At 39.7% G+C, this 14975-nt stretch overlaps 1 protein-coding gene across 1 annotated transcript in view; it reads left to right on the top strand.

Annotated features, from left to right (window-relative positions):
• The window catches only part of LOC108669613 (soluble guanylate cyclase 89Db), a 30505-nt gene that overhangs the window by 12719 nt on the left and 2811 nt on the right, over window positions 1-14975 (top strand). The window contains exons 8-16 of the mRNA XM_047884068.1: window positions 3309-3467; window positions 4357-4652; window positions 5818-5994; window positions 7099-7206; window positions 9762-9930; window positions 11522-11665; window positions 12055-12199; window positions 12869-12978; window positions 14057-14146. Coding sequence (XP_047740024.1) covers window positions 3309-3467; window positions 4357-4652; window positions 5818-5994; window positions 7099-7206; window positions 9762-9930; window positions 11522-11665; window positions 12055-12199; window positions 12869-12978; window positions 14057-14146 — 1398 coding nt within the window. The remainder of the gene's footprint in view (window positions 1-3308; window positions 3468-4356; window positions 4653-5817; window positions 5995-7098; window positions 7207-9761; window positions 9931-11521; window positions 11666-12054; window positions 12200-12868; window positions 12979-14056; window positions 14147-14975) is intronic.

The following is a 14975-nucleotide window of genomic DNA, read 5'->3' as shown; positions in this document are numbered from 1 at the left end:
TCATGAGTGGGTGGGGCGTCGGGGCCAAAGCTGGGAGTTGAAATTTAATAATTCGTAGTGAATGGGATTACAATTCTTATCCATTTGCCACACTAGAGATGATTTTTGGTCGACCTGATGTTGTCAATCTGATTTTTTGTCTTTCATGGACCCATAAAACAAACATTCAAAAGGTGAGGTTAATAAAGTTATAAAAATCAATCAATCAATCAATTGCAAAATAATAAAAATCAATTTCCACTAATTGTTCTTCATTAATAATTTTTAAATAATATACTTTTCGTAAACTGCTGAAAATTGTGGAATGTGTTTACGATAGTAGACTGGAATTTTAAAAATTTGCTGGAATGAATCGAAAACTGGCACAGTCGAGCGATTAAGAAAAAAATAATTCAATGTCAAGTGAATATTTTCCAAGAGCGCATCCCACAAGCTCCACGTTTACACAGGCCAACTACATTATTATTCAGCCGAACACCACTGCACACGACATATCGCTCATCACTACGAAAAGACCATACGACACTATTGTACTCGTTCGAACGCAACTGAACACTCTAATCATTAGTACTATTCTCAATTAGATCATATGACACTATTATTCAAACGAACACCACTTAACAGTGAAGATACTATAACTTTCATCACCATTCAACTAAGATCATACGACACTATTGTACAGGCGAACTTCACTGAACATACTATATTGTGCCTTCTTATATCAATAAGACCACATCTGCGAGCACTATACTAAGAAGGCGTGGTTTGCCAATAATAACATCTCACCAAACAACACCAAGTGTTGGCACTGGCATTCAACAATTAATCTCGACAGGAATCAGAAATTCAACGAGGTCATTCAACCAAATTCCTATGGAATGTCCCGCTTCCAACATCGACGGTTCCCAAATTGGCCTAGCAGTTCAAGGCGCTTTGCTGCAATCTGGAGAGTGGCGCGGATTTGACAAATCCTTTGTCCGCAATTCGGGCGTCGCTGAAATGTTCTTAAATGAAATCCCGACAGCCATAATAGAATTGCCAATGTCTGCTTGTGTTCTGAGACGCTACATCAATCATTGGAATTCAATGATATTTGATTAAGGATGTTGCGCTCTCACATTTCTGAGAAATTTTTCCAACGACAGCAGTTGGAATACAATGCATCATATAGGTGAGTGGAGTTACATATAGTTCAGTAAATGTAGCTTCGGTTAATAATATTAAAAGGGTGACCTGCAACATAATAATAAAATAGGAGAGGTGCAACTCTGAAATCCAACGCAGAATACATTTATGCATCCCGAAAATCCTGGTATGACTAATTTTTTGCACGCGAAACTGAACTATTGCGTGAAAAATCGTACGGAGCTGCTATTGGCCCTGCGCTCCCCACGGCCAATGCTATTTAATTGACATAAGAGTTCACGCCAGAATTAAGAACGGAAAAAATAAAATTGATACCTAGCTCCTATTTCAATGGAGTCGAACTCTCATGAAGCTATATATAAATATAATAATTTAATAATAATAATAATAATAATAATAATAATAATAATAATAATAATAATAATAATAATAATAGCGGTTTCAGCGTTTATTAGGCCGTAGGCCTGTCGCCGATTCTTAACATCGCAGAACATCCACAGCATTTTGCGGTCTCGAACTCGCAAGCTTCATGCTCTATATTTTTATAAAGCTTTAAAAGCTTTATAAAAATATAAAGCCTATAAAGCTTTATATTTTTATATTTGTAATATACAAATATATGAAAAAAATATATAGAAATCACAGAATTAATAATTTCACGGCTTCAGTGCACAACTTATGCGCGGCCGATCTCCAATTAATTTTTTGCCAATTGTATCACAGCTTAATCTTTTTTGCTCGGCTTTTTGCTCGGCATCGATCAACGATGATGAAAGTAAGAAAATAAGAGCGTCGTCTTATGTCGACCAAACGTTTGCGCCGTTCCCTGTGACGCTAACCAGGATTTCAAAACGATTTTCCGATGGCCATTAAATAACGCTCTTGGACACGTGCAGCTGCCCTTGCCAGGCATTATGGGAGCCGGGAGATAAATAACTCGTTATTTCGCTCAGGCACTCAGATTTTTTAATGCGTGCATTTTGCGGAAAACAAACTTGATTCTTGCAAAACTGATTAAATATGCGATCGTTATTAAGACGGAGAAAGTTCATTAAATTTTATTCGGGGTCGAGATCTGAGACGCAATGAAATCATGAAGAAACAATTGAAGCTGCCCATCCAAAGACATTGCATGAAGACAGTGAAATTCATATCATTTACATCAACTTGTGACGTGGGTAAAATTTACGTAAGGAAAATTGAAGAGCATGAATAAAATTCAAATGTGAGCTACTAAGTGGCAATGAGCGATCGGAAAATATTTCACAACTGCTTTGGTAAGAACGGAGCCTCAAGACTATAATGGCGTTTTGGCTAAATTTACGTGTTCAAAATATCAAAATCAGAATCGATAATCAATTTGCTCAAAAAGTGAATCGTTTTCTTTGCATTTTCAGCTGTACTAATATGTTCGTTTTGATTTCATTTACGTGTTAAAATATTAAAATCAATATTAAAAATACACAGTTAATATACGCAAAAAACGCATTATTTTCTCTAGTTTTCAGCTGTATTAAGTTCCGTTTTAGGTACATTTGCGCGTCGAAAATATTAAAATCAAATTTAAAAATACATAGTCAAATTAAGCCACGTGACGTACCTGCTAGAATAGTGGGTACACCATAAACGGTTTTTCTGACATACACCCAAACACTGAGTGACACCCCGCGTAATTGAGTGGGTTAGTCTGGTCCGTAAGTAATTTATTGGAACAACTGCCAATAAAAACGATAATTTTGCTTGTACAACCAACCACATGACGAGGTCAGTAGCGCAAACTGTACATAAAGTCTTTTCTGCCATATATCCTTATAGGAATTACTAGATCTTGGCTCAAGATCTTGCAGTTTTGCTGCATCCATGAAAAATACTCTCAGAGTATTGAACGAGTCATATGGTCCAAATAGCGACTCATGTTTGGCCTCTATGTGGGTCTTCCTGATTTAGTTCGGCTTATCAGTGCCACGTGCAGAAAGTGCGTCCCATTTTTATAATGTAGGAAGTCTTCCTTATCTGTAGCTTTAGGTTAAAAAAAACAACTATGAGGAGGACGAGGCACCTAATGTATTAGTAGAACAAGTGCATATTATTTCGATTAACTCAACTAAAGCCATTTAAATTTTATCTGCCGGTATTAATATTCCTCACTTTATGTGGCTCAGATGCAGCTGTTCCCATGCGGCATTGTGATGGACGCTGACCTGCGCGTGCGACTGGCGGGTGACCGCATACATCAGCTACTGGGCGCGGGGCTCATCGGCTCAGAATTTGTGGACCACTTCAGCATCCGCCGACCCGTCATGCAATTCTCGTGGAAGGAGGTGCGTCCCGAAGTCCTGAAGGCGAACGTCCGTGCCATAAAATTTGCTTGTTAATTTTGATGTTTATTAATTTGTTGTCCGCATGGAGGAATATGTGTTTCAGCAGGTGGGAGATAAATATCACAGCTGGGAGCTGGCAACGGAATCATGCGTGGTAAGCCCAACGTGGTTGGCTGACGGTCGTTCATGGCTGTCTACCTTGCAACTATATCTTTTTATGAGCATAAAATGGAATATATTCACGCGTGACGACCGATAACCCTCTCCACGCTCTTAAAGCTGAGGCTAAAAGCCCTGGAATTTTGACTGGGCTCGAGCAATTTTTGATCTTTGACTGGGTCACTACAGCACGGCCAGGAATGACCTAATAAATTTGGGGGCCAATGGTCGCGCCTGGCAGACATGTCCGTTAGTGACCAGCGTGGTTGTTAAGGAACTAGTTTATCTGGTGAGGCAGGCCTGCAATTCTTACTTAGCGATCTCGTGATACTTCTTGAACCTAGAAGTTAGTGAGAGCAATGCTGTAAAAAATGTTGAGTTTCTGAGAAATGAAATTTGCTGTTACGCAGATAAGTAAAGCCCGTGTCACATAAAAAATGTTTAAACGTCAACCTAAAATCTTAGGAAAAATTGATATGATGAGAAGTGTTTCTAAAGTCTTTTTGATGCACCTGAAGGTGCTGATGCACTTCAGATGCTGAGACACTAAGTCTTTTTGATGCACCTGAAGGTGCTGATGCACTTCAGATGCTGAGACACTAACTCTTTTTGATGCACCTGAAGGTGCTGATGCACTTTAGATGCTGAGACACTAAGTTTTTTTGATGCACCTGAAGGTGCTGATGCACTTCAGATGCTGAAACACTACATCTTTTTGATGCACCTGAAGGTGCTGATGCACGACCGCGTTGCCTGGGAGGTCGTCGCTAGGATCAAGGCAAACAATAACAACAGCAGCCACACCAGCGGCACCTCCCCCCTGTCAACTCCAACCCCTCCTGATGGGGTTCATGGAGGAATGTCATCTTCTAGGGCCTCGTTAGCCCCGGGGTACTCATGCAACCCCAAGCCCCCGACGTCAGGGTTCACGGGAGGGTTCGCTGGAGCATCTAGTAAAAGCGTCGGGTCGCTCTCCGCCATGGCGTGTCCGTTCAGTGCAGAGCTGAGTGGCCAGCGAGCTGAACTGTGAGTGGCTTACGAGTGGCCAGCGAGCTGAACTGTGTGTGATTAACGAGTGGTCTGAGAGCTCAATAGTGAGTGCCTTTTTATTTGTTTTAGTGACCATACGGGTGAGTGGCCAGCTAGCCAATCATTGAGTGGCTTTTGCGAGGCCAGCGAGCTGATTAACGAGTGGCTTATGACTGGCCAGCAAGCTGATCAATGAGTGGTACATTAGTAGCCTGAACTTATCAATGAGTGGTTTATGAGTGGCCTGGACTGTGAGCGGCATTGAGTTGCCAGCGAGCTGAACTGTGAGCGGCTTAAATGAGTGGCCATAGAACTGAATTGTTAGTTGTTTATGAGTAGTCAGCGAGCTAACTCTGAGTGGCTTACGAGCTGAATCAGCGAGGTCAGTTCGCAGCCAGTAAGTGGCTGTTGAGTGGCCAGCAAAGTGAGCTGTGAGTGGCTATTGAGTGGATGACCTGTGCTTATCGGATTTGTCGAGATGATCAATTTATTTGAAGTGAAAAGTTGATAAGCAAAGCTCATGCTATATAATAAAATAGGGTTAATACTAATTTCTCTAATTTACAGCAAATAGGCAGAAATGAAGTCTTCCCTTAAATCTTACAAGACTTTTATTCATATATTTTGAAAAATCTTATGAAAATCGCATATTTTACAATTTACATATGATTATCTAATGACGAAAATGATGAATAAGAGCTTTGAAAATTCTAAAGCCATTTTTATGATAATCGTTGCCCATTGTGGCCTGAAAGTGCTAACTGGATATTTACTTAATTTTTCATATTTTTAGCGCATTTTCTCATTTATGGAACAAATGCACTATTATGCTCGCCATGTCCGTCTGTCCGTCTGTCTGTCCGTCCGTGACTCCACGTTTTCGTCGACGAGAAAATGCGCTCTCTGTCACTCACTGCAGTGAGTACTGAGTTATATTTTTAAAAATTTAAAACGACCCTGAAATCGTAAAGGAATCAATTAGAGGTCTCGAATTTCGTGCACATCGTTTTTTGCACTTCCACATCTTTTCCGCACTAATGTGAGACCGAACTTCAAAAAGTTGAATAAAATTGATTGAAATCGCCGTATATTGATGTATATTATTGATTTACATTATATTATATTGATGTAAAATATTGATAGTATATTGATATCGTGCCAGAGACGCGTCTCAAGTGTCGCTGGAGCGTCGCAGGTCCCACAGGTCCGAGTGGATCCAGAAGAACAGGAGTCTGTCCAGCGACCAACAGCTCCACGAGGGCGAGAAGGGACTGCTGCTCAAGGGCCAAATGTACATCCTCAAGGACCATCAGATGGCCATGTTCCTCTGCATGCCGCTGTCAGTAAACATAACATTTTCTTGTTATATTTTAGTCATAAATTAGGTTCAATGAATTTAGGGTATTTCGCTTTTTTAGTTCATTTTATCATTTATAGAAAAAAGGCGCTATTGTGCTCGTCATATCCGTTCGTCCGTCCGTCCGTGACTTCACGTTTTCGTCGACGAGAAAATGCGTTCTCTGTCAGTCACTGCAGTGAGTACTGAGTTATATATTTTTAATTTTCTTTTATTTGTCACTTGGCATTCTTTTTATTTGTAAATGTTGTTTAGAAAGTTTGCCATGGTATATGCATCAACGATCCCTCTACCTCTGGCTGGCCTATTACCATTAATGATATTATGATCTCATTGACGGATTATCGTGTAATACCAAGTTTTTAATTTTCTCCAGAAAGGTTACAATAAATAATTTACTGCTAGAAGAAATCTACGAAGGGGCTTGTTATACTGACTTCTTTTTATTTGTATTTTAGAGCTTTTATCCGAAACTTATACTTCTTCTCGCCATGAGAGCCTCACCCAACACACAAGACGGAGTGCGAGATATCCTACAAACTTATTATTTTTTCGACTTTACCGCTCCAATTAATTGCCGCACTTGCTGATGTTATTATCCTCTCGACACCCGATATTGTGAAATTTATCTTCACGCTCAATCGAGGGGTTTTCGTCGAGTGAGACTTTTTTATCCGGTGCTGCATTTCCATGCATGTATTTCCAATTATAGTCGCTTATTCCGCAGTAATATTAACCGCGATCACATTTTCCAACTGAAGTGCCACCAGGAAATAAGCACAATGGGATACCCTGAGATAGTAATTGGCAACAGTTTGTGTATTACGGATCAGATCGCCATGTTATGTACAATATCAATGTTAACTGTCTGTGCTGAAGCTTCGGCAGCAAGGCTAACTTTCACCACTGAGATACGGCTTATAAAACATTCCCATGAAACAAGTCGATCATAGAGCGTTACCGCGATCTCACACATAGAGAAAGAAAACAATGTCTTGGAAGTCTTTATAATATTTAGGCGGCTTTATAATATTTTTATATAGAAATTTTAGCCGCAACCTATTTTGCATCTTCTTTACCTTGCAGGATCAACAACCAGCAGGAAATGCGGGACTTGGGACTTTATTTGAACGACCTCAGCATGCACGACCTCAGTCGGGAAATGGCGCTCACTGACTGGCAACATTGTTCCAAGTGAGATACTTTATTTTCTTTTCAATATGAAATGCTTTTAGGGATGAAATGAATGTTTATTCAAACATAACGCCGAAACAATTCCTTATTCTACTGAAAGTTAATGGGCCAATTCCTTATTTTGAAAAACTATCCCGAATTAAGAAAGAAATTGGTTAAAGTTCTTCATTACATTATGTGAAAAAACGACGAGTTACTCGAATTCGAGAATTCTGAATTACAATGAAAAAGTATCAATCTGCATAAAGTAAAGTGGGAAAGTTGCATATCAGTTGATGCCATGAAAGTTGGTTTACTAACACAAATTAACAATAATCATATTCTTTTCAGCGTGTATAAATACTGATCTATCAGAACAGAAGTAAAAAAACACATGGAAATTGTTATCAGTGAGAGCGCTTAACTCTCTATAAAATGTTCACTTCAACCGATTCTCCCAAAGGCATCACCAGAAATGATGCCACTAAACACAACTATTGGCAAAAAGTGATTTAATTCAGAACATGATGCCACAATTAACGTTTTTCAAAGTGCCACAATGTTGCTAAGTGCAATTATTGGCCACGAATATTTTCTGTTATCGCGCCTGTGCGTCCGGAGCGTCTAGGATCTTGTTATTAAACGAATACGGCGTGGCAGTTTTTACGGTTTTTACGGTTACGGCGGTGCACAAATACGATTTTTTTAATTAAAACTGCCGGAAGCAGAGGATAAAAGGCAGTCAACGTTTGAAAACGTTCCACTTGTTTACACTCACTATTAATTTTCAAGAGAAGTTTTTGCAGCTCGATTTTCAATGAAATTATTGAAAGTTTTTATGTCTTCATTTGTGAAATGACTGAAGCCTTACTACAACAGTCGATGCGTTCAAACTGAATAGTTTAAATGAATGGAAATGTTTCTGACTTCGAGATAGAAATTTTTTTTTATATTATCACGCAAGGGAAATTATTTTGAAGTTTCTTATTTTATTTTATTTGAAAATACTTATTTTTTGGAAGTCCGCAATTTTGTATACCATTTTTGTCAACACAGTTCAAATCTTTCTGTGTTCAATTCCAATAATATTTGCATAAAAAATATCTGTAAAATGAATGCGATGCATGCTCATCCATGTACTTCCGCTAATCATGGTGGCATTTCAGAATTAATATACCCATTTTTAATCATCGAAGTTAAGTGCGTTATTAAGTTATTAGTTATTTTATTTTATGAGCAAGTCTGTATATAATATAAGCGCAGAATAATCATGATGAATAATTATTGCCCACGACATCATTGCGCGTATTGGATCGACATGAGCATGTAAAGTTCATCTGAAAAGCAAGCACTTGCGTACTACAGTGAATTCTCGCTAACCGATATCAAAAGCATGCTAATTAATGGCAAACGCAAGTCTTCCAATAGCAAACACATGCATTCCAGTAGCGAACACACGCATGCCAATAAGGAACCATTCGCATGCCAATAGCGAGTACACGCGCATGCCAAAAGCGAACATTTACAAGCCAATGACAAACACGCGCGTGCCAATAGCGAACATGCGTATGTTAGTAGCAAGCATGTGCACACGCTTGCCAATGTCAAACACGCGCATGCCAATAGCGAACACGTGCATTACAATGGCAAACACGCGCATACCAATATGGTTGACACGCACATTTCAACGGCAAACACGCGCATACCAATAGCGAACACTTGCATTTCAACGGCAAACACACGCATACCAATAGCGAACACGTGCATTTCCACGGCAAACACACGCATACCAATAGCGAACACGTGCATTTCAACGGCAAACACAAGCATACCAATAGCGAACACTTGCATTTCAACGGCAAACACAAGCTTACCAATAGCGAACACGTGCATTTCAACGGCAAACACACGCATACCAATAGCGAACACGTGCATTTCAACGGCAAACACAAGCATACCAATAGCGAACATTTGCATTTCAACGGCAAACACAAGCATACCAATAGCGAACACTTGCATTTCAACGGCAAACACAAGCATACCAATAGCGAACACTTGCATTTCAGCGGCAAACACACGTGTACCAATAGCGAACACGTGAATTTCAACGGCAAACACACGCTTACCAATGGCAAAAGCGCGCAAGCCAATAGCGAACGCACGCATGTCAATGACAGAGGCCCGCATTACAATGAAAAACACATATTCTCGACGAACTTCATGAAGCAGATGTTATTAACACGATTCCTGGTCCTTTGAATTCATGTTGACTGCATACTCAATATTGATAACAAAACGTTTGATTAAAAGATTGAGCAGAGCTTATTAAACACAAGTCTTTGCCGCATTCCATTGACTACATTCGCGTGGTTACGAGAAAACATTATTATAATCGAATAGTGGTAATGAACTTTTTTTGGAGAATAGCTCGTTCCATTTTTTAGTGATCATAATGAAAAAAATACGAAATGGTTCATGCATTGATTGATGCCGCGTTAAAATGAGTTTATTTGCTGATTTAAAATTTCATTTTATTTTGTGAGCGTTATTGATAGCATTAAATTCCCCAACGACAGCATCGAGTTGATGTACAATCGAGCGGAAGAAAATTCCGCCAAACTTGAGGAGACTTTGAACCTCCGGGAGCAATGGAAGGAGCGCGGCGACAACCTCCTGTATGCCATGCTGCCCAGGCAGGTGGCCGACCTGTTGCGGCAAGGGCAGCACCCATTGGAGACCTGTCAGGTGCGTAACTCATGCTAGAGGCACCTGTCATGCTGCTCAGGCAGGTGACTGGCCATTGCGGCAGAGGCAGCATACAGTGTTGGAGCCACATGACAATGTCATGCAGACTCAGAGTAAGATAGCAGCAATGTTGGCCCCATATATTTAAACCATAATGCCACCTCATTTCCACATTGTCGCATATGAGCCTCCCATGGGCCTATTGTAGAATTGTTACTAGGGATCTTCTGGAGACCTTTCAAGTGCGTAAATCATGCTAGGTGCTATTGCCTGGGCAAGTGGCCGGCCATTGTGCCAGGGGCAGCACCTTCTGGAGACCTGTCAGCTGCGTCACTCATGCCACTATAAGGCACCTGAAAGTTGGGTAATCAGACGGGGGAATTCTTAACTAACACACAGGGAGAATACTTCTAAACCGGGGTGCCTTATACATCTATGGTTTTCAATGCTATCGATGGGCGATTAACTTGATGGTAGTCACAAATATATTTCTATTAATAAATGACATGGCTAAAAGTTTGAAGAATGTGACTGATGTTCGGAAGAACTATGAGAATATATGCTCTAATGATGTAGATAGCAATTTTCCGTGATTTCACAAAAGTTTTTCTGAAGGGAATTTATATTTCACGAAGGCAAGAAAATCTAATCTGGTGCTTTTAGTCAAAAAAGTTTTTGGAAAGGCCATGGCATAATATAAAGAAAATAATGTTTCAGTTTTCAATGCATGCATAATAACGAATAGTAGTTTAAACTAAGAAAAATAATTCGCGGAAATCCATTATAATAGAACAAACTTAACGTAATATCAGTAACTGCTGATAAGATTTGTTCATTTTTTACGTACCAAACAAAGTGTGTAATGAGCGAGGCGAAAAATGACTGAACTTATCGACACAAATGACTTTCGTGGCTTCAGGGTAGAAAAATAAATGGAGTTCGACTGGATTTTGAAGATTAATTTCAAGTAGTTGAACGATTTACAAAGTTACTATAAAAAATTTTCCTCTATCACGATGCTTTTCAAAATAGCAATGAAAAAACTCTATAAAAAAATTAAGAATGAAATACCTTTTAAATAATCCCGGGTAAAATTATTTCGAAAAATATATTAGTGGGTTTTGACATGCATTTTTGCATATTCTATAAACAAACGCTCTTCATACAAACCGAAGTCGGCAAAGAAGATTTAATTTAGAACGTAAATAATCCCAGAACATATCCGTCTAAGAATTATGAAAAAATCATAACAATAATGAAATTGTTGCCGGCAGGCTTTTGCTGTCTCGAAAACGACATTGTTGTCCTCAGTCGTTTCAGGTTATTACAAGAACAACTTTGCCACCCTCAGTCATTTTAGGTCATAACGATAAAGACTTTATCACCCGAAGTCGTTCGAGGTCATAACAAAAACGAATTTTTTGCACTCAGTCATTTTAGGTCATAACGATAACGACTTTGTCGCCTTCAGTCATTCGAGATAACAACGATGAAAACTATGTCGCCTTCAGTCGGTCGTTCTCATAAAGATAATGAATTGGTTGCCTTAAGTCGTTCGAGGCCGTAGGGATAATAACTTTTTGGCCCTCAGTCGTTCGAGGAAGTCTCGGTGTTGTTCGCCGAGGCGTCGTTGCTGGAGGAGCGCAAGAGCCTCGAGGCCCTCGAGATCGTGCGGTCCGTCAACGAGATGTACAACTTGTTGGATGACCTCACTGACCGATACAGCGTCTTTAAGGTGAGGTGTGGTGACGTGCTGTGTTACTAGTAGTGTTGAATGCAGTGACGTGTTGTGTTGAATGTTGTGTCGTATTGTGTTGAATATTGTGACGTGTTGTGTGGCTTGTTGGACGAACTCACCGATCGCTTGAGTCCAAAAATGCCTAAGCGTACAGATTCACTTTTTTAAGGTCCATATTTTAATCACTGTTTAGCTCAGGCCTGTGAGCCATTTGCTAGTACCCGTCTAAAAAATCATTCATAATCGCCAACGTCAAAGTTATTCCTACATAATGTTTCAATATTACATAGGGCTGATTTACAATAGTAGAGGTGGGTTTGTGGTATTTGATATGATCTGATTAAAGTAATGTGAATACCGCGCTTTTGTTCCAATCACCGCTGCAGGTGGAGACGGTGGGTGGTGTGTACATGGTGGTGGGTGGTGTGCCGGAGCCCTTAGCTGACCACACAGCCCACGTGGCCGCTCTGGCGCTCCATATGACCCGCGCCGTCAACGACAACTTCAGGAGAACCCATAACATCCGAATAGGTGGGCCGCTGCGGCCGAATAGTTTGCTTATGTATAATCTACCTATTTCAATCTCACGGAAATGGGAAACATGCCTATTTCAATTCCCTTTAAATAGGTTTATACGTGACGCAGTCAATAGGTGAAAGCTGATGCAGTCAGGGTGCGCTATTGAGTGACCTATGTTAGATTCTGTGGCCACAACAGCCTAGTAAGGTTAGAATATTTTAGATGCCTGTAACAAAATTAATGGACTACAAGTGTTCTACAACACCCCTGGAGGGTAGATAAGATTGTCCATATATAGGAGGTGTAGGAGTTACAGAGAACTGCAAATTACGGATGGGTTTCAGCAATCTATTTTAGCTGCAGAAGCTAAGATAACTTGGTTATCGCAATTAATGTAGTTTTAATTGGTTGGTCCACTTAGGTTGGTTCAGATAAATATAATTAGTTAAAACCGTCCAACTGGGACACACAATGCAAAATTGACGGGTTACTCAACTGCACAACTTCACCTGGGCTGTCACACTATGTAACCGCTTTAAGAACACGTGAAAAAATAAACAGCTTTAGCGATCGCATTTACGAGTTTCATATAATATGAGGAATTTTAGCATATTCCAAAGAGAAATGCATCCAATTTCCATAAAGAAATAGTTAATTACTACACCCTATTGCCCACCGCAGGTATCCACGTAGGCCCTGTAGTGGCGGGTGTGGTGGGGAACCGTCTGCCGCGGTACTGCCTCTTCGGCGACACCGTCAACACGGCATCCAGGATGCTCACTAATTGCCACGTGCGTGAAGCTAACAAATATCAAATATCAACAAATATCAGCGATTAAAAATGCTTTTATTTTGTTTTCCAAAAAAATTCAATGGAAGCTAGCTTGCATTCCGTTTTTAGATATCGGGGAGAAACTTATTAATTTAGGAGCTGTTGACTCCGACCTGATCTACAGGTACTGATCGGGTCTACTAGCTCGTACAATAGTAAACCCATTTTATTTTCGCCTGGCAATGCCGCTAACAAAAAAGATGAATTTAGTATTTATGACACCCATAGATTTTGACGCATTCTATTTATTAAAAGAAAATTGTTCTAATATGATAATGTAGTAGAACCACAAAGTTCATTAACAATATAATGCAGATGATTTACAAGACTTAATTTGTTGAATTAATATAATCGCGTGAAAATAGAAGGACGCATCGCTGAATGTTATGATTTTTTATTTACTACATCTCCTTGTTTTTTATATAAAGGTAAGTAAAAGATAAAAGAATGCCTTTATTGGTTAGAACTGACTTAGGAAAACTCCTACATTTGGTTTCAGAGATTTTTATTAATCATTACCAATACGATAGATTTTTTTTCACACAAATTAGATTAGTGCCTTATGTTTATTTTGGTTTCGTGTTCGAAAAAATCACTCATTTATTCGAGAAAGAATCTACAAACGACTCAAAACTTTGGATCTTCTGAACATAATATTCAAGAACATCACTCACTCTGTAGAAGTCAATTAAATTCAACGTCTCTGGCAGAAATAATCTGTGATTGGCAGTTAGTTCAACACACCATCTCTGGCCATAATGAGTGGCGATTAGAAGCCAGTTAAACACAACATCTCTTGTAGTAATTGCTTGTGGATAAGAACAGTTCAACGCACCATCTCTGGCAGAAGCAAGTGGTGATTAGAAGTCAGTTTAACACACCATCTTTAGACATCTCTGGCAAAAATGAGTTTTGATTTGAAGCCAGCTCAACACACCATCTCCGTCAGAAGTGAGTGGTGATCAGTTAATAAGGTTAATTAACGATATACTTGATATTTCTGAAAATTTGATCTTTGACTGACGACTAATTTCTAGTTCGGACGTGTGCACGTGACGGAGCGCTACGCCAAAGCCGTCGAGGCGCTGGGATTTAGAACGCGGCATCGAGGCACCCTGCCTATCAAGGTAAGTTAGAAAATAATGGAGTTAACATAACATTAACATTAGCGATGTCGGCGCTGAAGTGCAGGCCAGCTGATGTGGCCTGTCGCCGATTCTTTTCCTTTTCGTGCCTTGTTCACAGGAGATCTAAAATCGTGTCATTTGACCGGATCTTTTCATGACTGACGATAGTTTAAAGTAGCTACTAGACTGTTACCGGGTCCGATAAGGAGCAGTCAAATCTGAACATTTATTTTACAAAGCATTATCTAGTCTGTTCTTGAAAGCGTTCATACTTGGAGCGCCAACGATGTAATCGGGGAGGCTGTTCCACATGTCGGTTATTCGAAGCGAGAAGAAATGTTGCCGCGCGGAGAAGTTGCAGCGCAGTTTTTTTAGTTTATAGCCGTGGCCCCTGGTGTTGGTTCTTGTTCAGTTATCATCAATCAATCAGTTAAAGGGCTATTAAGAATAAAGGGCTATTAGGAATGAAGAGCTATTCGCCCTTTATTGTATTTGCGTTACTGAAATCACTGGAATCAGTTCAAATTAAAATTCCAACAAAATTATAGTGCCGGGAATTGTTCTAACTATTGGCGAACAAACCCAAATGTATAAAAAAGTTAAAAAGCTGAAATGCTAAGAGTTCGGAATTCTCCTCGATTTGAACGTTTATGAAAGGCGAGTCGTCACTCAGGCGGGCAATTGACCCGATTTATAGATGCAGAGCATGAAACGGAGTACAATATTGCCTCATTTTTTTGGCAGGGAATGTCCCTAGTTCACGCTAAAAACTCAGCATTTTTAATTTAAATTAAAAAGAATAAAATGATTAAGTAGAATGTTAGAATTT

This window comes from Hyalella azteca, unplaced genomic scaffold, assembly GCF_000764305.2.
Source record: "Hyalella azteca isolate HAZT.00-mixed unplaced genomic scaffold, Hazt_2.0.2 contig14470, whole genome shotgun sequence".
Lineage (NCBI taxonomy): Eukaryota > Metazoa > Arthropoda > Malacostraca > Amphipoda > Hyalellidae > Hyalella > Hyalella azteca.
The sequence above is the reverse complement of the archived record's forward strand: the minus strand, read 5'-3'. Positions and strand labels throughout refer to the sequence as shown.